This window comes from Anopheles ziemanni, chromosome 3, assembly GCF_943734765.1.
Source record: "Anopheles ziemanni chromosome 3, idAnoZiCoDA_A2_x.2, whole genome shotgun sequence".
NCBI lineage: Eukaryota > Metazoa > Arthropoda > Insecta > Diptera > Culicidae > Anopheles > Anopheles ziemanni.
The window spans coordinates 61,309,210-61,331,997 of record NC_080706.1 but is presented as its reverse complement, the minus strand read 5'-3'; the positions used below and the strand labels follow the sequence as shown (position 1 = coordinate 61,331,997).

The 22,788-nt window shown below is 41.7% G+C and overlaps 1 protein-coding gene across 1 annotated transcript in view; it reads right to left on the bottom strand.

The window, feature by feature from the left end:
- Positions 1-14,972: 14,972 nt before the first annotated feature.
- LOC131287950 (neurogenic protein mastermind-like) overlaps positions 14,973-22,788 on the bottom strand; it is an 80,658-nt gene continuing 72,842 nt past the window's right edge. Inside the window, exons 4-7 of the mRNA XM_058317044.1 lie at positions 20,798-21,458; positions 17,595-18,827; positions 16,901-17,170; positions 14,973-16,846 (exon numbers count right to left, since the gene is read on the bottom strand). Of these exons, the coding sequence (XP_058173027.1) occupies positions 16,296-16,846; positions 16,901-17,170; positions 17,595-18,827; positions 20,798-21,458 (2,715 nt within the window). The 3' untranslated portion in view covers positions 14,973-16,295. The remainder of the gene's footprint in view (positions 16,847-16,900; positions 17,171-17,594; positions 18,828-20,797; positions 21,459-22,788) is intronic.

Here is a 22,788-nt window from a genome sequence, read left to right as displayed (position 1 = left end):
CAGGAAGCGGTTTAAAATCAAAAGATGGAAGAAAATAGCGCAAAGCGACTTTACAGCAATTTGCATAGAGAAATGGGATAATTCATATCAAAATAGTACACAATGGCTGCGCCGAAAGTTCATTCTAGTTCCTCCGGAAAAGCGCCGGTATGATGAAGGCCGAAGTAAAAAGTTGGCACAGAATGCATCTGAGAGCGCCGCTGTGTGATAAACTTCACCGTACAATCGCTTTCCAACATCGTGAAAATGGATGATGGGGGCATTTTCCCACCGACGGTTACTTTTCGTTATCGTGCAGGGTAGGACGTGTTGATTGAGATGAAAAAATCGGCTCGCGGAAGGCCGCCTAAGGTGTCGGGAACATCCCTCGTTTCCGCAATCAGGTCATCGAATGTGTCAGTATCGAGTTAAAATCAGTCCATTGCGAACCGTCTTTTCTTCCCGCCCGCCATGGGTTGATACTCACTGCCCACGTTATAATACTTTCCCGCGCGCGCTCGCGCGTCATAATACGCCGATCCGATGTTTAACCATTGTTGAAATGAAGGGAAAAGGTACACACACACACACACACACACACACGAACATCTTCAGTGTGTCTTGGGCCGAGTTCAATGGAGAGTTGGTTTTTGCTCCTCTGCCGAAGAATTTCCTCTACCTCATTCTCTCTGCACGACATGAGATGCCTGCCCAGAAGGAATGGTAGGAAAAATGTGCAAACATGACCCTGTTACGGCATACTATTGGCAGGAAAAGTGTATTTGTAAAACGCGAGAAACTGTGTCGATTGCAGGTCACAGGTGGGAAGGCTTTGGGCAGGAATTTAAATTACTTTCAGTGTGTTATTGAAATGAAAAAATCGAATAGAAAGTCCCAGAAATTTGAAAAATTAACAAAAATTAGCTATAAAAAGATTGGATGTAATTCAAACATAAATTTTGGACTAAATTACGCAATATAAAATTCGATAATTGATTTTAAATTGAAATTACAATAGATTAAATTCTACAATTGGAACAAATGATATATCGAAGAGTTCTGAATCAATCAAAACCCAATTTAGAGATTTAAAAAAAACTTCTATTCAACAAGGAAGGAATACAAATATTAAATCCATTTTTACTGCTGGCAAGCAATACAGAGGCCCATAACCACGAACTTATTTAAAACCGTAATGAAGTATCAAGTTTTACGTTACACGCTCGCATCGTCGGTGTTAGGAATTTTAAATAGGCTTAATCCTAAGTCAAGGCCGTAGCTACTACGTCCAATACAACCCGATAATGGCATTAAGATAGACGTGTTTACTGCCCGCTCACATGCGATAATCATAACCATCGGTGTCCAATTAACAAAGACTTAGGAAACAGTTCGGTCTCGGCGACGTGTCGTCAAGGTGCTGTCAATCAAACAAAATACACTCTACTGAAGATTTGTCCCACCACCCCATACTGCTGCGTCAAATGGCGTAGAGCAGAGGTTCTCAACCCGGTTTCGGCGCGCTACATTTGGAAACTGACTGTGGAACTTTTTGAAACAACTTCAAAAATGGAAAAAAATGTTTATTTTGCAATAATTGCAATGTTCGAAAGTCTGCTCATGTAACAATTTTTCAAAAGCTGCTAAGATGTGGGTCAATTGTATCCCTCATAAATTTTATTTAAATTTTACTGATATTTGTAATAATCGGCCGAACTTTGTGTTGGATTTGCTAAAATATTCAGAAGTATTTTAAATTTACACTGTTTTAATATCACAACACAAATCAACACTGCTGCAACAATAACCATTGAGAAATTCTGCGTCGAAATCCCCGAGGTTGTGCTGGTTGCTTATTTTTCCCCAATCATTCATTCACAACACGCGTTTATGGGGGCCGGGATGCTGCTACTTTATTGAAGTAGTGTCTTAAATTTACATACTCAAATTTGGAAAATCTTCCCAACTATGGTAGATTGAACCTTTTCAAATGGTGTGATAACAAATGATGAGTAAATGGCGCTATGTGTTGCTTTGAATTATTGATATATTTTATTTTAAAAGTATTTTACGGTACCAAATTTGTACTCTCATGTTTTTTTATAACCTGACTATAGCTGCACAATTCCTCTACTGTTAATCTATCATAAACTTTTACCCTGTTTATCCGCTTCATTTATGTCGTTTTTGGTGAATGCTGACAGGTAATAGAAACGTGGTCGACGTTGGCCTTTTTCCCGATCCGATCCAATCGTATCGAATGTTGAATGATTTAATGCTGGCTCTGGACTAGGCGGACGGGCCACCGTTTCCGAAAGGTGTTATAAATTTAAATGGTATTTTAATTTATTGTGTTCCTCTCTTCATGATGGATTACAATGGCAACGAGCAGCACCGGAAGCGGACGGTGGCCGGATTGCCGAACACATTGTTAGCGGAGCGTCCAGGATGAATGGCAATAACATCGAACACCAGCACCGTCGGGGCGGGTCGTTTCCTATTTTACATACTTTCCCATTTGTCGGCCAACGGGAGCAGCATCGATTCGGTTCGCGTTCCGCGCAAGAAAATGAGGCGCATTGTTAGGAATGCGCTGTTGATCGATTTTTTGAGGTTCGCGGATGGCAAAAAGATGGATGGCAGCGAGCCAGGCGGAAGGAGAGTTAAAATGGATGGATGGCGACGAGAGAGTGTGGTTCGATTCCATATTGGAAATTAATTTTAAAAGGTCATATTGGAATGTGAAACTCGCTGGAAATGTTGGGCATATCGTTTATAACCACTTTATCACAGGATGCATTTGAATGTATGCATCCAGACACATTCCTTCACAAGCAGCCAATCCATTCGAGCCAAACAAGTTTCATAAAATTCTAATTGCATCAAACATTATTAAGATTATTATAGTTTCTAAGCTGATGGAATTACTTAAAAAGACTAAATTGATCAACTTAGTTTGAAAGGGAAAGTAATCTTTTCAACACAAAGTATACCAGTGCGTAAATTTTAGTTTGAGTATTTTTGCAGCGGATGTCGTGCCACATACTAATAATAATAATGTTTGTAGTACGTACGTTTACAACAGTTCGATATTTTAAAAAAGGGTTTATTATCATAAATATATAATGAATTTTGATTTTTTAATCCTTTTTCTGACCCAACAATTTTTGTTCACAAGTTCTTTAACATAATCTCGAAAACAAGTTTCACGATAACATTTTATAAAAATTAGGATCGAAAACTAATACATACAATACATATATGAATGGTACTTTCAATTTCTATAGACGCACTTTTCCCGTTGTAAAGTAACGGGATGCTCTTCGCTTCCATTTACATTGTTCATACAATAACACGATTTTTTTATTCAATTAATCGTAGACATATGTTTTGGTAAACTTTATTTCCTTTTTTCCTATCTTCTTTTTTAACACAATTTTGTAAGCTTTGCAAGGCATCGACATCTATTAGTAGTTAATATTTCTTTGTTTTAAAATTTTAACTTTAACTTTTTAATAAATAACATTTGTAGACAGGCATAAAATTCTATGATAGTTATTAATTGGCCTCTAATGTCATTGTACATAGTAAGCCATAGACGGTTACTTCACACTTTAACAAAGTTTACATAGTTTAACTTTATATTTGTTCTCTAACACTTTATTTGAATTTGAACTTTGCAGTGCCGTGGAAATTTATTGTTGAGAATGATGATAAATTTTAACAACTTCTAGGACGCTCTCCGCCATGAAGTATGTTGCAATTCCCAAGTAAGAGCGATCCATAGTCCACCGACGGAGCTATTTCCGACCTAGCATGTTCATTCCACCCAAACACACCCCAACACCCTGGCGTACATAATTCCTGGGAATTATGAATTTACGGGTTGGACTGGGTTACCACGGGGTTTTAAAACAAAATTAAGGTTCATAACCCAGGAATAAATTATGCGCTGCGTAATCCACAAACACACACACACACACTCACAGGGGCATCGAACGACTCGAAATAACGAGACTGGTTGGATCTGCGGTTCAAATTTCCACCCGACTTTTTTACCGTTGCGTGTGCATGCGAAAATATGCTGCCACAGGGTGGCCAGGTGCAACAAAACAAAAAACCCGGGTGCATCGTGGCACAATCATGCTATACAATCAGCTCGGCGCAAAGGCTGCTTTCCGCGGTGGTTTGGAGATGCTTTATGGTGATGACGCCTTTACGGCATCTCCGGCCGCGATTTTCCCGCAACGTTATCGCACACGCCACGGGAGGAAAATACAGCTTCTCCATGACCGTTTTCGTCACACGGTGAATTTGTTCTACACGCTATCAAAGCGCCCTAGTGAAAGCTGCGACTTTGCATCATGACAATTCCCACCGTTCCCGCCTTCGAGGCAGAGCCTTAAGCACCACGTTTGTGATGGTTGGCCCGAAATACGATTTGCAACGTTGTAATTTCAGTTGAAGTTCGTTGGTAAAGCAGCCTGTATGTTGCATCTCTCAATTGCACTTGCCACACTTATCATCGTTCCGGTTCCGGTTTCAGGCTGCAGGAGAGAAAAACACCAACTCTTGTCCTAATGCCCACCTCATCGTGCAACGACTAATTGTAGACCATCCTTCCGTAGACGAGACGGGGAGCTATGGAGGATGAACCTTTAACCATCATCATTATGCTTATCAGACCAAGGGGAAGGTAGGAAAAAAACTCCAACCGTCTACCCCCCCGGACCTAACCTTGGGTCGGTAAACTTCAGCGAACCATTTAAACAACCTACCGACGCGAACTCGCAAGCATATGACATAGTCTTCCGTCGGCCGTTGTTCGAACAAGAAAATAACAGAATAAAACGACCGTTACCGGTATGCATGGCAATTGCATCGACGGATCTCTTGATCGTGGCTAGGAAGGCTCATTGTTACGAGCTGGCGAAGAATAAACAGACCTCTCCTGCGGACCGATTCATAACTATTCATTAGGTGGTTCGCCTGCGTGTGCCTATCGTCGACATCTTGGCGACTCCGCTATGCAATTGTGCCGGCAGACAAATGGAGAGACCAGGAAAAAAAATGGAAAACCCATGAGTATGCACCTATGAGTGCTGAGAGTTGCCGTCTTTATGACCAACTGGAATGATGACCGGAAGACACTCCTATCAGCCCGTGGGACGTAGTGACCCTCGATCCCTGGCACAGCGTTGAGCCAAAGACATGTTAAGTGCGCTGGGATGATGATGGATAACGACGCTTCAGCTTCTTAAGACGCCTGAGAAAGGTCGAGGGTGTTTCGCCAAGACGCTGGACTCTGAAGATCGACCGATGACTAATGATAAGCAAAGGTGCTCGGTGCCTACTGTACATCACTAACAAATGGTGCAGGGCCGTAAACATCATTATTGTATCAATTCGAATCATCGAATCGGTCATCCACAGCCAATGCAAGTTTAAGTTGAATTGTTTCATATTACCAGCTCAACAGATTGGATGATATATGTACATGGTTGTTGAAATATGTTTCATAACATTGAATGAACACAAAATTGTTATGTAATTATTTTTTCTATAAAATTGGTGTAATGTAAGACGGCATAGTAAAAATAAAACAAAACATCTCACTCATATAATTAGAAAAATGCAAATAAACCAATTCAATGAATATCAGAATCCAATATAATAATTATAATAGTTGGTCCGGGTAGTCAAGCTAGTTTTATATATTATCTATTTGATTATTCATTTTAGGCAATCGTTGTTTCGTAGTTTTAAATTTGATTGAATTAACATTAATTGAAAAATCATACCTCTCTTAATTTCATTTAAATTTTATCCATATGAAAATGGGGTAGGTTTTGTTCATAAATTATAACATACTTAATAAAAAGGGGAGAATCTAGTTGCTTTCAATTCAGAATAAAGTTTTAAAATAAGGAAGTACTGCCAACTATTAAATAGGGGTAACAACATGATATGTTGAATGACATATCAGCTGTTTCATATTTCACTCGCAATTCTATATTACAATTTCATCTAATATATTTTCATTTGATCTAAAATTAGTACAACTGATAAAAAGAAATGTACCTTTAACATAATTTGGCATAAATAAAAGGAAAGTTGCATAAATCATGCATATGCACTCATTCAATAACATTACTGTACAGTTCACCCTGGGAGGAGTGGCGGATACTATTTTTTCATTTGTTCCGTTTTAACCTTCAACCAGCCATTCATGATTACTTCAGCAGAACGTAAAAAGAAAAACACACGGACCCATCCAAAACATGATCGTTTGCATACGAAGCATGTATGCAAAACTGCAAAGTGCGGCGCTTCAGTCGGGTCGAACGTACGAAAGGCACTTGAACTTGATATTCACTGTTACACCGTACTGCATCGATAAATTTCGCGCCTTCTGAAAAGACTGCCACTTCCTTCGCCGAACGCCTCATCGACACCTCATAGCGTATACCCAACAGAACGAACGAACTCCGCTCCGACACTTTGGCAAAACGCCAACCAACGTTCAAGTCCCACGAATGAAGTCATACGATGGACCACTTTGACTCCGCTGCGATTGATCCGGTTCGGCGGGATCTTAAAAGCGCCACTTCACGCGGATACCGGTTACGCAAATTATTACTCAGAAGCCGCGCCGATCGGAAGCCCCCAAGCGCCTAAATCGGAGGCTGACAAAAACAAACGATTAGCGACTACCATTTAAGTGCTTTAAGCACTCTGCGTAATTATAACGCCCTGGACAAGCTCGATCGACACTTTGCGAGGATTCTTATCGGGTACGTTCGATCTGAGCCGGGTTTCCTTGTAGTCTTTTTTGAGCTCTGTATCGAAGAATGAGGCTCACTTCAAAGAACAAGTTGGCTTTAAACGTCTCTAAAGGTAAATGTCGCTTTATGATAGTGTTTTACGACTATTTGATTGCATGTGAGTTTAACCCTTTTATCGATAGTCGTTGATACAAAAATAAAGATGTCTATCATCGAATTAAAGTAAGTTTGTTAAAGCTTTCTTACCTGTGAATCCACTTTTTCTGAAACTGATGAATTTTAAACAACAATGCATTGAGTTCGATCTTAAAACAAACATGGATTTATGATTTTAGATAAAGGGCATTTGATTAAATAGAAAAAAATGTATGACCTTATGACCTATCTTTAAATTAGCATGACCATGTTATGCCAAATACTTTTCCACAAGTACAAACAACACACAATACAAACAGTACAACCTTCTTAACAAATAATCTTATTGAAATAATTTTTCTTCTAATATTATCATGTTTTAATTGTCTATTCTTAAGGAAACCGTAATTTGGGGACATAGGGAAAAAGTCTCGTAAGACCTTAACGTGCAGGCATGACCAAAAACGGCCGTTAAGCCAAGAAGAAGAAGCTGTGCAGACATTTAGTGACGCGAATTTGAGGTGAAAACTGGAACATTGATCCCATTTTAATTTTAACTTATTGATACTTTGTACGATAATAGCACAACAGTTAATATTTCATGTTAACACATTGCTACTCAATCTTGCTATGAAACGCGCAAACTTCTTTTTTCTTACCCACCTTTCTTTAAATTTTCATTCACTTTGATATCATCTTTTCGCAGCTTTCAACGTGAAGAAGGGCGTTTCACGAGGATCGTCCGCTGGAACGAAACCGGTAGAACGTGTCGATGAAACGCAACCCGTAGACATGCATTAGCGCATTGATTGATGGACTTGAAGGTGACAAGTCTTGGTCGAGGAAGGAAAAAAAACGGCTAACAAACATCCACAAACAACCGCCAACTTGATTTTTCTGCCTACGCTGATCCTTTGCTGGGCTGTTTATTTATTTATTTCTGCGATGTGTCGAATGCTTCAAAAGTCGTCGGCGACGCTTTCCATCAAACCGAACCACGACAAACGACGCACTGTCTTGCCATCCCCCGCCCCTTGGTCGGAGACCCACGGGTTTGCCGTTCCGATTACTTCCGCACTCGACGAAAGCGAAAGCGTTTTGACCGACCACGCGTAGGCGGTTAGGTTGGTAGGGAAAGGTAGAAAAATATCGCCATTCGCTTCAGGTGTGGTGCTGTGGGGATCGGGAGGGAAAGAATCTGATAGGAAACGTCCGCGTCCTCCTTCCCCGCGAAGAGCACTTCCTGCGGGTTCCCGTTTGCCCCGCACCCGGAGAGTACCGTTTCCGTTGGATTCTAACAAAACTCATATTCATCGGATCCGGAAAAAGAAAAGCGAAAGTCACGCCGTGCGGAACCATTTCGCTCCGTGTCGGTTCGAACCCGCCATGGATTTGGCGCTTCGAGCCCGCGGTCGGATGCTGGTGATGTCGAAGACAAACGATAAGGTTTCCCGCCAAACCTTGGCAGGCTTCCCGTTTCAGGTTACTGTTTGCGCTGCGTTTCTTTCCGTCTGGTCGAATACATTCTACACTTTACTTTTCTTCTACCGTCCCTCCCTCCGGGAGCCGAGAGCAAAGAGAGTGACACACTCGCATAAATAACTCGCCACCTTGGGCTCCCTTTTGGGGGAGAGGGAGCATTCTATTGCGGAGCGCAAAGCGGAGAAAATCCAACACCACGTGGCGGGCTCTTTGGCTTTGGGATCACATTTCTAGCGCGGCCATCGGCCGACAGTCCAGATTTCCATTTCGATTGAAGCGAAAGTGATTTATGGGTTCATTTAAAACTGCAATTGCGGCAAGTGCTGAAGGTGGGGTGAGGGGAGAATGAATGTGGTGCGGTTGGTAGACGCCCGCTCGTTTTGGGATCGGATTTATTAGGTAAAGATTTTGCTCTCCCCATTTTTTCCGCACCAACAGCCGTGTGCACCAGAATAATGTGCGCTGCAACGGTCGAGTGCATAATCAGCATAAATGCAATCGAATAAATTTATTATATTTTCTCGTGCCGATACTGTACCTGTACTGTAATTTAGGCGATACGGCGCGAAGGAATGCACACTCAATAGAGAGATCGAGAAAGTTTCGTTACACAACTCCCGGCTGATGGGATGATCGGGCAGAAATGTTAGGTTAATGAGGTATTATAGTTGGCATTAGTGTGCTATAAATTAAGGCTCGATTATTATACATGCTCTCGTTAGTAACGTCTTTGTTTCTGAAATTATTCTCGAATAAAAACTTTATTTAAAATAATTCATTGCGATAGAGAAGTGTTGCCGATGACAAGTTGATAATATCGTCACGATTAACCCTAACATCCCTATCTATATAAAATTGAAAACATTGAAAAACTTTTTTCATGAGCTAAACATATTTGTACCAATAACGTGTACGAGCAACCTTTGCAATCGATGATTTTTGTGTTTAAAGTTAAAGGCCTTATAGAACTAATGCAATAATACATTGAAAACTGAATCTAGAATATCTCATGTAAAAATCACAATCAAATTATTGATGTCTCTTTTACTACTTGCATTTGGAGCCAGCATATGTAAAATAAATTCTCTATCGTAGTGTATCTTTGTGTATGACAAATTACTTCTCGAATAAGAAACGACATAATTTTATCAATATTATGCAAAGTGAAAACTTAGTTTATTGATATGCATTCCAAATTGGTCACGAAAGGACTCTTTTCTATTGAATTAGATTTTTTTTATAGTGAAGTACGGAAAACATTACATTTTTCTTAACCTAATGCTTAAAACTAATTGTAGCGTGGCATTTCCTTCACCTAACCGTTGCTGTAACTTTATCCCGGTGAGTTGGGTCTTGTAGTTGGTGCGGGGTGGTTGGAGATCGCATTTGTGATGCTCGGCAGACTCAAGCGATGCAGCCCCCTACCACACGCTATCCCCTACTCGAGGTCTATTGCATCCATACCTACACATTAATATACACAAGAAAAGGAAGACAGGGAATTGAATTAGATTGTATTAATTCCAAAATCAGCTTAATAGGTAGGATTTAATAAGAACAAAACATTGAGAGTACCATTATAACCGATATGGATAAATGTTTTTTTTTTAAATAAATTTTGTTAATTAATCAATGCTCCAAAATAAAACTTCCTTCAAAACCCAATTTTAACAAAGAAATCAAATCAGAAATGTGATGTTACTCACGCGAAAATGGTATTTGTCTAATATTTCGAACATTATTTGTCGAAAAATTATGTTTATCTCTCTAAATGGTTTGAATCGATGGAGCTAATTTCTGATGAAAACAAACGTACTTAAATCCTCCTTAAGATCATTGACTGTAGAATTGCGAGATGAAAAAGAACAGTTCATTGCACAGCGAGAAACCTATCGAAACTGAAAAGAACTCAGCTGTCGAGTTCTCGCTTTCAAGAACACTTTTCATCCGCTAACCTGCTTTGCGTTGCTTTCGATCGCGAAAGATCATTGGACTCAACGTCGGGGCTTTTACTCGAGATCCTCCTTGCGGGAGGGTCAGGAACTTCAGGAACGCTTGCTGCAGATTCTCTTCTAGTCGGTGGCTACCGACTGGGCGGCCCGGTTTTTGCGGCCCGTAAATGATTTATGACGACAAGTGTGGACGAGTAATATCTGTCTCACTCAACACGTCTACCGAATCGCAGATTCCGCCGACGAATCCGTATCTTTTTTTTTGTATCTTCAGTTTTCTTTTCCCTTCTCAAAGGTACGCAAGCTGGAACATCCTCGATGGCACGCGTTGGTCAAAGCCGGTGAGAGAAAAGGGACGGAGAAACGGCTCAGGAGTTCTGATAACACACCATCATGAACACGGTTGGACATAGAGTTTGGGCTGCGAGAAGTGGGCAGGAGGCGAGAACAGATGACCATCAGTTCGTCGACCTGTACTTCTTTGCCAACGGGAAGGGGCGATCGTGTGGAGCTTAAAAATTTCTGGGAAAAGCTAAAAATGAAGCTAGCGGTTGAATATTGTCACAGCAAGTTAAATGAATTCATCGACATCATAAAGAAAATTTGGGGTAAGCTACTTTAAATAAATATTGTACAACTAACAGGATTATTTTGTTACTTCGCTTAGAAATCTCCGATAAAGTAACGTAACAACTTGTTACCCCAAACAAACTTCTAGCACTAAGTTGTATTGACAGGATTTATATTATCGTGTTTTGTAGGTTCAAATATAGTGAATGAAGCGGTATCAAAGGTCAAGCAATTATGTAATTGATAGTACGCAATAGATTCAAACGCATACATGTCAAAGATATACCTCTGAACTAAAACTCATCTGTTTAAAAAGAAAATAACTGTTCATTTTTTAATTAGATCGACGACACATTATAGTAAAAGCCTCGTACCAACCACAAACACGTTTGCCAGTCCAGCATTGACTAATTACGGAAGACATAAAGGTAATTTATGGAGTAAAGCACATGTTGCACGTGGGCATGTACAGTGTAAGAGATACATTTTGAAGAAAAGGTCAATGTTTTAAATTAAAAAGCATTCTTCGTAACAGACCTCATACTAGTATCACCTCAATACCGCCATACCTCCACCGTCGCTACCTCTTGCGATGTGCGTCCGGTAGGGCACCACCACACCTGGCACACAAGGCCGATAGAGACCGTGTTGTCGGAAAAATTAATTGTCCAGATCCTATCGGGGAATGTTTTAGCGAGTTCGTACAGCCGCACACAAATTGCTACTGGCGCGCACGGGAATAGAAGAATAACAACGCCAAGCTAGGACAGCTACGTTTGATTTGCGTGATTTATCTTCGGTTGAGTGCCCGTAGACGGAAGTATGGCTGACTTGTTTGCCAGAGCAGCACGTTGGGCATTGTGCTCTGAAGCAATTTTGTTTGCAAAACATATACCCGAAAGGAACATCTAGCGATAGCAAGGGTTGCGCCCAAACAAATAAAATAAATTCATACACTTTTGAGTCCAGTTAAGAACTTTTTCGTGGTGAACTATTTAACTATCGTGTATACGTTGTGGTTAGGTGAACAATTGCTTGATATGTGTCCCACGTTCACCGCTGTATGTTAATGATACATATCTCTTACGTCTCGTAGCTCTTAGTAGTACTATGTACTCTTTAGTTTTTAGTTAGTTGCACACATTTTGGTTAGGAAAATTTATCAAATAAACGTTCCCCAAATAAACTTAAACGATATAACAATGTCAAGTTTGTTTGTGGAACGATGAGAACAAATTGCTTGTCACTTTTTTGTTCACACACAAAAACAAATGGTTTGATTTCTTAATGGTGCCTTCTAGTCAAATGCACATTAATTTGGTAGACAATTTTTCCATACCCCTATTTCTTCACGGTAAACGGCAAAGATATTTTTAAAAACTTGAACATAATTTAGGCACATTTAATCAAGTCATATCCATTAGCTATACACTTACTTTTTCGATGGCAATAGCTATAACGTGGAAATTTCTGAAAATAAAGATATATTACAGCCCAAATTTTCGTTAGCACAATTTTGGCGTCAACAGGCACATCTGAAACGACATAGTTGTCGAAACCATTAACATAGAAAGGATAATTTTGACAGATTTAGTGAAAAATTAGATGAAATGTTTCTCATTATGTGGCCATATTATACGAAGCATTTTTTTTTCTCAATATTACTATCTCAAATGTTCAATTCGGTGAAATGTTCTATTCAATTCAATTACCTATATTTCAATGAATTTTTTGTTTCGGTCCGGTATTTTTTTCATCTTTGTCGCCACCTTCAATTCGTCTGCGTCTGGTACCACTTCGTTTCCATGTACATTTTTTTTTGCGATACGTCTTTACAATATTTCTTGTCTCTTAGATCAATTTTAAGTATTAAAGTGTTTTACTTGTTCTTTACAGAATCTTCATTGCATTGTCGGTTAAAGATTTGTAGTTTCTGTCAATAAAAAAAACTATGTGGAATAAAATAATACATTAAAATTTTCATAAGCAATCGAATCCTTTTTCCATTGTGTTCGTTTCAAAATTGTATCCGATATAAAAATACTAAAACAATCGGGAAGCCTTCCAAGGCCAGTAAGTAATGCATCTCTTTAAGATCTAGTGATTCCTATTGTTTTGTTTTTTTCTTTTCCCTCCCTTCAAAGGCTTTCTCGAGAATACTTGGTTCATAGAAATCCTCTATCGCTATTGGCGTACACATTGCTACTCTCCTTCGAGTGTAAGAAACACGCCAATTCAGGCATCTTGTCTTCTTAAAAATCAAAACAAAGCGAACCCGAACGTACCTTATCAGAAATCAATATTTACATCACAATCATGGGCACCAGCATCATTTGGAGGTTTTGGTTTAACTTCGTATCAAAATGGTGGCATTTGGTTTCAATAAAACTATTCATCTTGCGGTACTAATATGCTATGCGTTGAGAAACCCTGCTATGTGAGTTCCAGTGAATCGATGCAGCATGAAGCTACGGTAATCTTTCGAAGCAAGCCGTGTTGTCGCTGGAAAACATTTCACAGTTGGAAAGCAAGAACATTTGTTAGGAACAGAGCATTGAAACGGGATTGATAGTAGAAAAAGAATTGTTTCTTAAAAAATCAATTGAAATCAAATGAAGGCTTTCGTGTCTCTATCGGTACCTGAAGTATAAATGAATTTAAAATATTTTCCGTTTATGGTCGTCCCGAATGTTGTATCTGTCCTGTTTGTTTACTGTATTCATTTAATACTACTCAATAACTGTAGTCCGGCACGCGAACCCGGCTTATGCTGTTGCTTGTTTTGAATGCAATACTTAAATGTAAGATCAAGAAGCAGTTTAGTTTCGCATGGTTGTATGGGCTGGCTTTCATTTCCTTTTTTTTTTGTTCTACTACGATCAATAGAGAGTATTAGAGCATTGGTTGGTTTGGTTTGATGCTTGATGCTGCATTTAGTATATGTTCTTTGTTCAATTGGCTGTCACATTATATCTTACTTTTTAATGATGATAATTCGCTAAATGGGATGTATGATGATGTTTGCGCTGTATGCTTGAATGTTTGATGACAATTTTCGTATGCTTACTTCGGTGTTCACGTTGAACTTTGTGAGGATAGATTTATTAATTCTGGTTTTATTTCAGGCTAACTCAAATAAAATGCAGTGGTTAAAAACGCGGATCAACCTATTACATACATGTTTCAAAACCATCATGTCGGAGCGCTATTGTTTACTCAGTAGTCTATAATTGACAATATTTGGATTTGTTAAAAAATATATAAAAACATATCTGAGTGTTTCTAACTTCTCATTTTCGCTCTTTATCATCCACATGCTGCCTGGAGTTCTAAAAATAACAGAGTTTTATGATTTGCGTTGCAAATTTCGGCTGTGTTGAAAATTATCAACCAACATAATCAACACTACTTCATCAAGCCAAATAGTTCTATTTCATTATATTTCTTTTCTTGACAATTTTACCACCCTCCAAATTCGACTGTACACCAAATAATAGAACATATGGAATAGAACAAACATGCCGAGGGACATTGCTTCTCCTGAGTATGAACTTCAAAGCAGCAGACCATACCCTACATTCCAAACAAATGGGATACCATAAAGCACCGTTTTTGCCGAAACTGCGTAATGGTCGATTTGATTATTAATTCATTTGATTACATAGTTCCACCTGCCCTCCACATGTCGCGCGCGCTTCAACTTGTTTTGTATACATATTGTTTCACCATACAAAAACACGGGCTGTACTCTTGTTCGTTTTGCTCTACGCTTTTGTATAAATTCTCTTCTCGATGAAAGAAGTATGACACCGTACCCTAACAGCACGGATTTGCGATTAAACTACGCGCTATGTGCCTGCAATCTTTAAATAATGGTCAAACCGTACCTCTTCACACTTTCTTCTGTTCTTTTTTAAATAGATAGATAAAACGGAAACTCTGAACATACTATACAGTCAATTATTATACACGCAAAACCTAAACGACTAACGCACATGTAAACCTACTATTTGATGCAATGCTTTCGATTAGCTCCTCGTTTGTTTTCTTTAGAAGAAATTTGAACGATGATCTCGCGATCAAAGCGCATCGTATTGCTAAATTAACACTATCCGGTATCGATTGCATTTTGGAAAAGAGAGAGAAAGAGAAAGATGGAGGTAAATATTCTCGAGACTTAAAAGAACCCATCTTTGATAAAGTACAAAAAACTCCTAATAGATATCACCACACTCGGTTTGACGGTAGTGGCGAATCGATACATGGCTTGCAGATCCTTTTCGTATGCGGAACACGATCGTCAGATTTGCGCTTGTTACTTCTAAGGAAATGAAGAGTAGCTACAAATCGTCGTACATAGTTGGTATGTATACATAGGGTAATATATATATGTTTGTATATATATAATATATATGCTTGCGCGGTTGTTATTATTCATATAAAAAAGAAGAATTCTCTACTCAAGTGAGGAATGTTTGTCAAACCATTGTGTGCTTGTTTGTTTTCACCATATTTGTTTGCTCAAGGATACTGGTTTACTGATGCGCTTTCTCTCTCTTCTCCTTCATCATAATTCTCTTTTCGGTGTTTAAAGTTTGTTTTTGTTTTCTTATTCTTACGCAAAGCGAACACACTACCACCGAGTAAATCGGAGAGAAATACACTACGGTAGGATGTGGGCGCATTTATCAAATGTGTGCGAGTTTGAATCGTTCTATACTTGTGTTGCATTTTTACTTTCATCCCATCGTAAACGGAACGCCGTTGGGTGTAAAAATGAAGAGAGCATTTTGCGCCAAAAACCTTTAAATTAGTAATTTCTATTAAATAGTAAATAGTACAATATTTGCTGCTAAACGGTAGATGAGTTTGTATGCAATCTTTGTAATCTGCTCGGTAGTTTGATTGGCGTGATCCTCGAAAGAGTCACCCCTTTACGAAAGGTCATGCCTATTCGCCTTTTAGATCACTTGCTTAATCGTGTTACGAAGAAAAAACTTGTATCTATGTACATTGCAACACTTTGGTGTTTGCGATTGTGTCTGCTCCCCCAATCCATCCTCCTCAATGAGGTCCACCGATTGAACTCTTTTTTCTTCTTCTTGGTTATACTTTTTGATTTGTCTTTTGTCTTTAGCATCCATCCGTCACTGTAGAATTCGCGAGCATTGGAAGTTAATTCGTTCTATGAGAAATAATCAACTTTCCACCATTGGTATAGTTGCGAATCTACTGATAAAATTCACTAATAGGCATCGTTCAGTTGCGCACTTCCCATTGCCAGGGTCAAGCTATTTCTCGAGTGTTTGACCAAGGCTAGTTCTGTTGGGTGATAATTAAAAAACCAACAAACAGGTGAAACTTTGTTGCTCCGTTTTGGGACAGCATCAATTTACAAGATGTCCTGAAGGTTGAAACTATCATTATCCAGCGAATTGAGCAGATCTTGCGCGTTGAACTGACTCGGATCGCCCACCGGCAGGTTCTCCAGGAACGCTAGGAACTCGGATGAGTTATTGTTACTGGCATTGTTATTGCTGTTGCCACTGTTGTTGCTGTTGTTGTTGTTGCTGTTGTTACTGCTGCTGTTGTTTCCGTTATTATTGTTGCCGCCTGCACCGGCCGGTCCAGTACCTGGGCCAGTCAGCATATTGGCTGGATTGATATTACCGTTTACGACGTTGGGTCCTCCTCCGACTATACCACCGCTACCGGGACCACCACCGCCGGCAATCATCGTCGTTGTCGTGGACTGTTGCGTCGACTGCGCAGTAAATGTATTCATCACAGATTGTTGGTTTTGCTGTTGCTGTATTGACATCGTTTGCGTCTGAGACATATGTATCTGGCTCATCTGCATTTGGTTCATCATGTTTTGCTGCTGTTGAAGTTGCTGGTGCTGCTGTAGCATCTGCATTTGGCTCATTGGACCGCCACCGCCACCTCCACCGCCGCCCGCGCCCCCACCTCCGCCTCCTCCACCACCACCGGTGGGACCGTTGTTGCCCGCTCCTTGGTACATGGCTTGCTGACGTAGCATTTGTATCTGCATCGCTGTCATACCACCGCCACTCCCCGGTCCTCCGGGACCACCTGGTCCCATTCCCGAGCCAGGACCACCGCCGCCGCCACCGGCGGGTCCACTGCCGGCACCGATTGGTCCACCCGGGCCTCCGGGACCAGCGGGTCCTGCCGGTCCGACGGAAGGATCCATGCGCGCAATAGGTCCCGTTCCATTCGGACCTCCAACAGGGCCAGCGACGGGTCCTAAAAGTAAACGGTGTGCGATTAGTAACAAACAGATAATGTGGTGCAAGTTTCTTGAGTGTGTGCAATGTAGAATAAGGTCGCACCACACCAAATAATGGAACTCAACGTTAAATTGTACCAACTCAGAACGTTGGCATGGACATTTTGCTCATGCAAATAAGTTATACGTTGACAAATGTTGATGTGTTCGAAGTCAGATCAGTAAAAAAGAGAGGTCGCTGCATACCATGCAACGAACCAGAAACCATGGAAATCTCTCACCATTACTTTTTATAAACTCATTGATACAATGATCAGATTGTGGAGATTCACTGTTAGCCAGATTCATCGTTGATCAATTTGTACTTTAACGTTGTTTATTCGATTTATCCGAAGAGCACGACCAGATTCTTTTTTATGGACCCTTCATGAGTATCCTTACCACCAAATCCTTGCCGCATGCTTCCTCCGCTGCTGGCACTAAAAGCAACCTGCTGTTGTTGCATAGCCATCATGTGGCGCCATTCCGCTTGCTGAGATCCAATCGGCATACCCTCCGGTCCAACCTGTACATTTGGTGGCCGCTGTACTGGTCCGCCCATCACACCACCACCCGCACCAGCACTACCTCCAACTCCGGCACCTCCTCCACCGGGCACCACGCCTCCACCGGGACCACCAACGCCCGGACCACCGAATCCACCGACCATTCCTCCGCCGCCACGCGGTCCGTGGCCGGCAAGCTGTTGCTGCTGTTGCATGTACGCTGCATGCTGTGCCCTCATCATCGGGCCGGAGGGTGGAATCGGCTGCTGGGTAATGCGTCGCATCGCCGGGAAGCGTCCACCAGCGTGCAGCATTTGCTGCTGCTGTGCCTGCTGTTGTTGCATCATGGCAGCAGCGGCGGCCGCAGCCGCCGGGTTGCCCTGCTGTGCCGCCTTATTGTAGTCCGGTGGAGGTGGCCTCACGCCGGCCGCCATCTGCTGCTGCATGGCTTGCGCCCGGATCATGTGCTGCTGCTGTTGCTGCTGCTGAAGGAACTTCATTTGCTCAGCGTGTCGCATGGTTCCGGGTGTCGGCCCACCGGGCCCACCCATTCCACCGTGCATCATGCCAGCCGCACCCCCGTTGACGCCGCCGGCACCCGCCACTACTCCTGGTGCCATCGAGTTCGATACCATCGAATTCAGACCGCTAATGCCGCCTCCGTTCGGGCCCCCAATACCGCCCATGCCCATTCCGACGTTTGCGCTTGGTCCTCCCACCATTCCGACGCCACCGTTGCCCGGACCCGTCATTCCACCAGGACCTACCATGCCTCCTCCCAACGGTACCGCTCCGTTACCTTGGACCATGCCGGGTCCTCCAGGTCCATTCGGCCCTCCCACTCCACCGGGACCACCGACTCCCTGATTCTGCGGCCCACTCGGCGCACCTTGCTGTTGCTGCTGCTGTGGTGGTGCTTGGTTTGATGCCGGTCCTCCTCCCATACCAGGTCCGCCCGGTTGTTGCTGCTGCTGCTGAGGGTGCTGTGGTCCACCGGTACCACCGTTGGGCATTCCAACACCTCCGCCGTTCACCTGATGCTGCTGCCTCGCTCGAAGGGTTTGCTGGGTGAAGTTGATTGTTTGCGATTGTGATACTGTGTACTGCGCTTCGTTTACCATCGATGAACCTACGGAAAAGCATTAAATAAATGTTAATTATAGTGGTTCTCATTGGTGTTACTTGTTATTAAGCAGTCCAATAAAATTTAATATGGATTCTAAACCACCGACATCGGCAATACCTGGAAAATAAAATTAAAACGTTCACAAACTTATCCTGTTCATATGACAGAAAAGTCGAACATGGGAGATTAATAAACGAAATTGTGCAGCGGTTTTGCACCTTCTTACTTTATCATTCGGAGTTTTAAGTCGATTGAATCACTGATCAAAGCCGTGAATATCATTCCAAATGTTTGCATTTTAAACCAAACAAACATTCGTTTGCCTTTGATTGCATTTTACCACAATGCTTGCTACTTGGAGGAGCTATGATAATGCAAATAAAAAAAAAAGTTTGACGAACTTCCGTACTACCAGAACATAATTTGTGTTAATAGGATTCGGAATAGGATATAACAAAAACAATGTACAAATTGCTTCATGAAACTCCTGATAAACAAACCAATCGGATTTAAAATCAGTATATCATCATAACCTATGGTATGGGGGTTCTACAAACATTGCGACTGATTTATTATTTAGCACGCTTTTAGTTTATTCCATCGAAAGGAACATTGCTTGATATATTGTGCAGTGAACAACGTCCAAACATTGTAAAATGGAATCCATCCGATGGCTATCCTTGGGATGCCACCATTACCGTTTGGGCCATCACAAATGCAGAGGAGTGCAGGAACGACCTCATTTTTTCTCCCTCCCTCTCCCCCAACACACTCACTTATATTACAACCCGACCTACTGACGCGGACCGGTAGGCCATAATAATGCTCCACTCATATATACATCCTTGCCTCGGCACCGGCGCTCGGTTCGCGTCCTGTGCGGACCCGAAAAAAAACGGGGTAAACCAGTGCCGAGGAACGAAAATCACACACATTGTGACGGCGGTTAAAGCGTCAAACAAATATCCGCTTACTACTACAAAACCCCATGGCGGACGTGGCGGCGTGGTGTGCTTCAAAAAGCAATTTGGTCCCGTGCCACGAACCGAAATAAAAAGACCAACCAAGAGACACAAAGAGGAAACTCTGGAAGCGGTTGGATTTTTGCAGCCAGAACGAAACAAGCGGTAGCAGGAACCAGAAGGGAACATGGGAACACACTCAATATACGAGGCGGTAAGGAAAGTTTAAATTTAGGATACAAACTTCCATCGTCAGGCAACGCAAACCCGAACGGCGTGAAGGGGATGGGGAGCAACCGACCGGACGTCACTCTCTTCATGCAAGGAGGAAATCTATTAACCTAAAAGCAAATCGCCTCGAACGATGGACACTCCGAACAGTGTGTTCGATCGGCAGGCGCGAACACACACCAGCAGCAATGGGCTCTTCTCCTGCTTGCTCCCTTGTTGGTGAGCCGTGAGGTTATGTTTGTTCCTCCGCAAACTTCTAGTTCAACCGATATTTATGGTTCTGTGTGCCGTTTTTTCCTGTTGCCGCTGGAGTCGGCGGTCTGCACACGGTTCGGAACGGTTGCATTCGGCAAGCCATCGATCGGTAGGAAAACTGGCCGATGAGAGCACGACCGGACCAGCCACACGATGGCACATGCGCACCGTTCTGGGTCGGGTCTGTTCCGTACATGGGGAAGTAAAGTCACTCATTTCGCAGGAATAGACAGAGGTTTTCCGAGTTTTCACCAAAACCGACAAGAAAGCGTACGATATGATTCTGACACTCCTTTGGGGCTTCGTGTTTTCCACGAGAAGCACTAGAGAGTTGAAAGTGTGGGTGGGTGCTCTATGTTACGGAAAATGAGATGATAATAAATTTGGACAACCAAATAATGAGCTCGATGAATGACGACGAGACGGGCGGCGGACGGGTACTACGACTCGAAATCGTGGCCATTGCGGGAGCATCACCTAATTAAATGTGTTCCTGTCCGAAAAATGGTTGAAGCTAGAACTTACCTTGTGAGTTTGGTACTTGGTTTGGCTGATGATTAGCTCCATGGGGTCCGCCAGGTCCTCCAGGTCCTCCATTTGGACCTCCGCTAGAACCACTTCCACCGCTGTTCAGCCCCGATCCGGGACCGTTCGGGATTGTCGTCTGTGGACCGCCAACGTTACCACCAGCACCACCACCTTGTCCACCCACCATGCCACCCGGTCCCCCAGGAACTCCTCCCATTCCTCCCGGGCCAGCCTGCTTCGCATGCTGAGATTGCTGCTGCTTTGTACCGGTTTGCTGTGGATGGTGCTGCTGATGCTGCTGATGCTGCTGCTGCTGGTGGCCCTGATGCTGCTGGTGTTGCTGGTGCTGCTGCGAGTGCTGCTGATGCGGACCGCCGTGCTGCTGATGTTGTGGGTGCTGTTGCTGGTGCTGCTGGTGCTGTGGATGCGGTTGATGTTGACCATGCTGTTGATGCTGCTGGTGCTGCCCGTGCTGTTGCTGCTGATTTTGCTGGTGCTGATGTTGTTGGTGTTGCTGGTTTTGTTGCTGCTGATGCTGTTGCTGTTGCTGCTGTTGCTGAGCCGCTTGTTGCTGACTGAAGAAGACACCTTGCTGTGCTGCGACGGAAACGCCAGACTTGAGGTCTCCACTGAGATGTAAATGCTGGCCAGCCGAAACCTGTTGAAAGCGATGAAAGAAACGATGAGAAATTGTGGTAAGTATTTTTGTAAATTATATCTTAAAATGTTATGGTTTATCTTTTTTTTATAAAGCATTCAAAGTACGACTTTCAATCAAAATGATCGTACGTAACAACGTAATATGTACGTAACAACTGTTTGTGATGTTACATTGATTTCTGATAGTTTTTCAAACGTTGTGATTTTCGGGTTTCGGGTAGTAAATAATGAATTATGAAACATTTAGCATCGTACCCCTGGCTATGCAGTAAAAATTTTAACGATTGGATTTCATCAGTCTTTTCTTTTATGCTCGTCAACTGAACCGCTGCAATCTGAGCCGAAAATTGTAAAAATTAAGTTGAAATGCTTTCACAGTGTTTAAAATCTGTTCCTTATAGGAAATCATTAGTCGTTAAAAGCTAATCTATTAAAAAAAACTTTGCATTTTTCTTTCAAGAACATGCGTTATATTTGAATTGGGTAGGGGAATTGCTTCTCTTCTTGAATTTGTTCCTATCGCGCATCAATCATAGCCTTTTTTCATATGGCAGTTTTTTTATAAAAATAATAATGTAATGATTGTGTGATAAAGATGTTCAACATTCCAAACACTGATTTATACTTTTTATTCGTACACTATGGTAGCTATGGTATTGGTATACCAAGGAACCATAGAACGGTTCTTACAATTTGTTGGTATAACGGTATGAAACTTTACTGTGCATCACAATTTTTTCTGTGTCATGTGCGGTGCCACACTTTACAGTGCTGAGTGTGTTGGGTAGCACAGCCCAACACTAATCATTACTTAATTTTTCGTTTTTAAAATCATCCAACAGATGAAGTTATTCTATTCAATAGAAAATTAACAACTTATATGAATTTTTTTAAACACTCATTTGTATTTATTCTACTGTATTCTTTAGTTTGTAGTCCTTCGAGTGATGAAAAACACGAAATTAATACTTTTGTTGAAAAATTGGCTAAAAACATAAAATTTTGGTTCATAGTAAAATTTACATCATAAATCATACTACCATAAAAGAAGGAAATGTTTTACAGCAAGTTCTATTCGTGCTGTTAACGGTAAAATTACGAATTTTAAATTTATTGTATTGGCACACACGAATGACCTGTTTTTTACTAGATATGGGTGAACACAAAACGTACAGCACTGTGCGTCAAAACCCAGCACAACACAACACCAACGCTGAACCTGGTTTCATTTCCGGCCGGCAGGAGTATCGCCGTTGCTGCCAGTATGCTGAATAAAATATGTTCAATTTATTGACGACATAATTGCATTTAATACTCAGAGCTTTGAC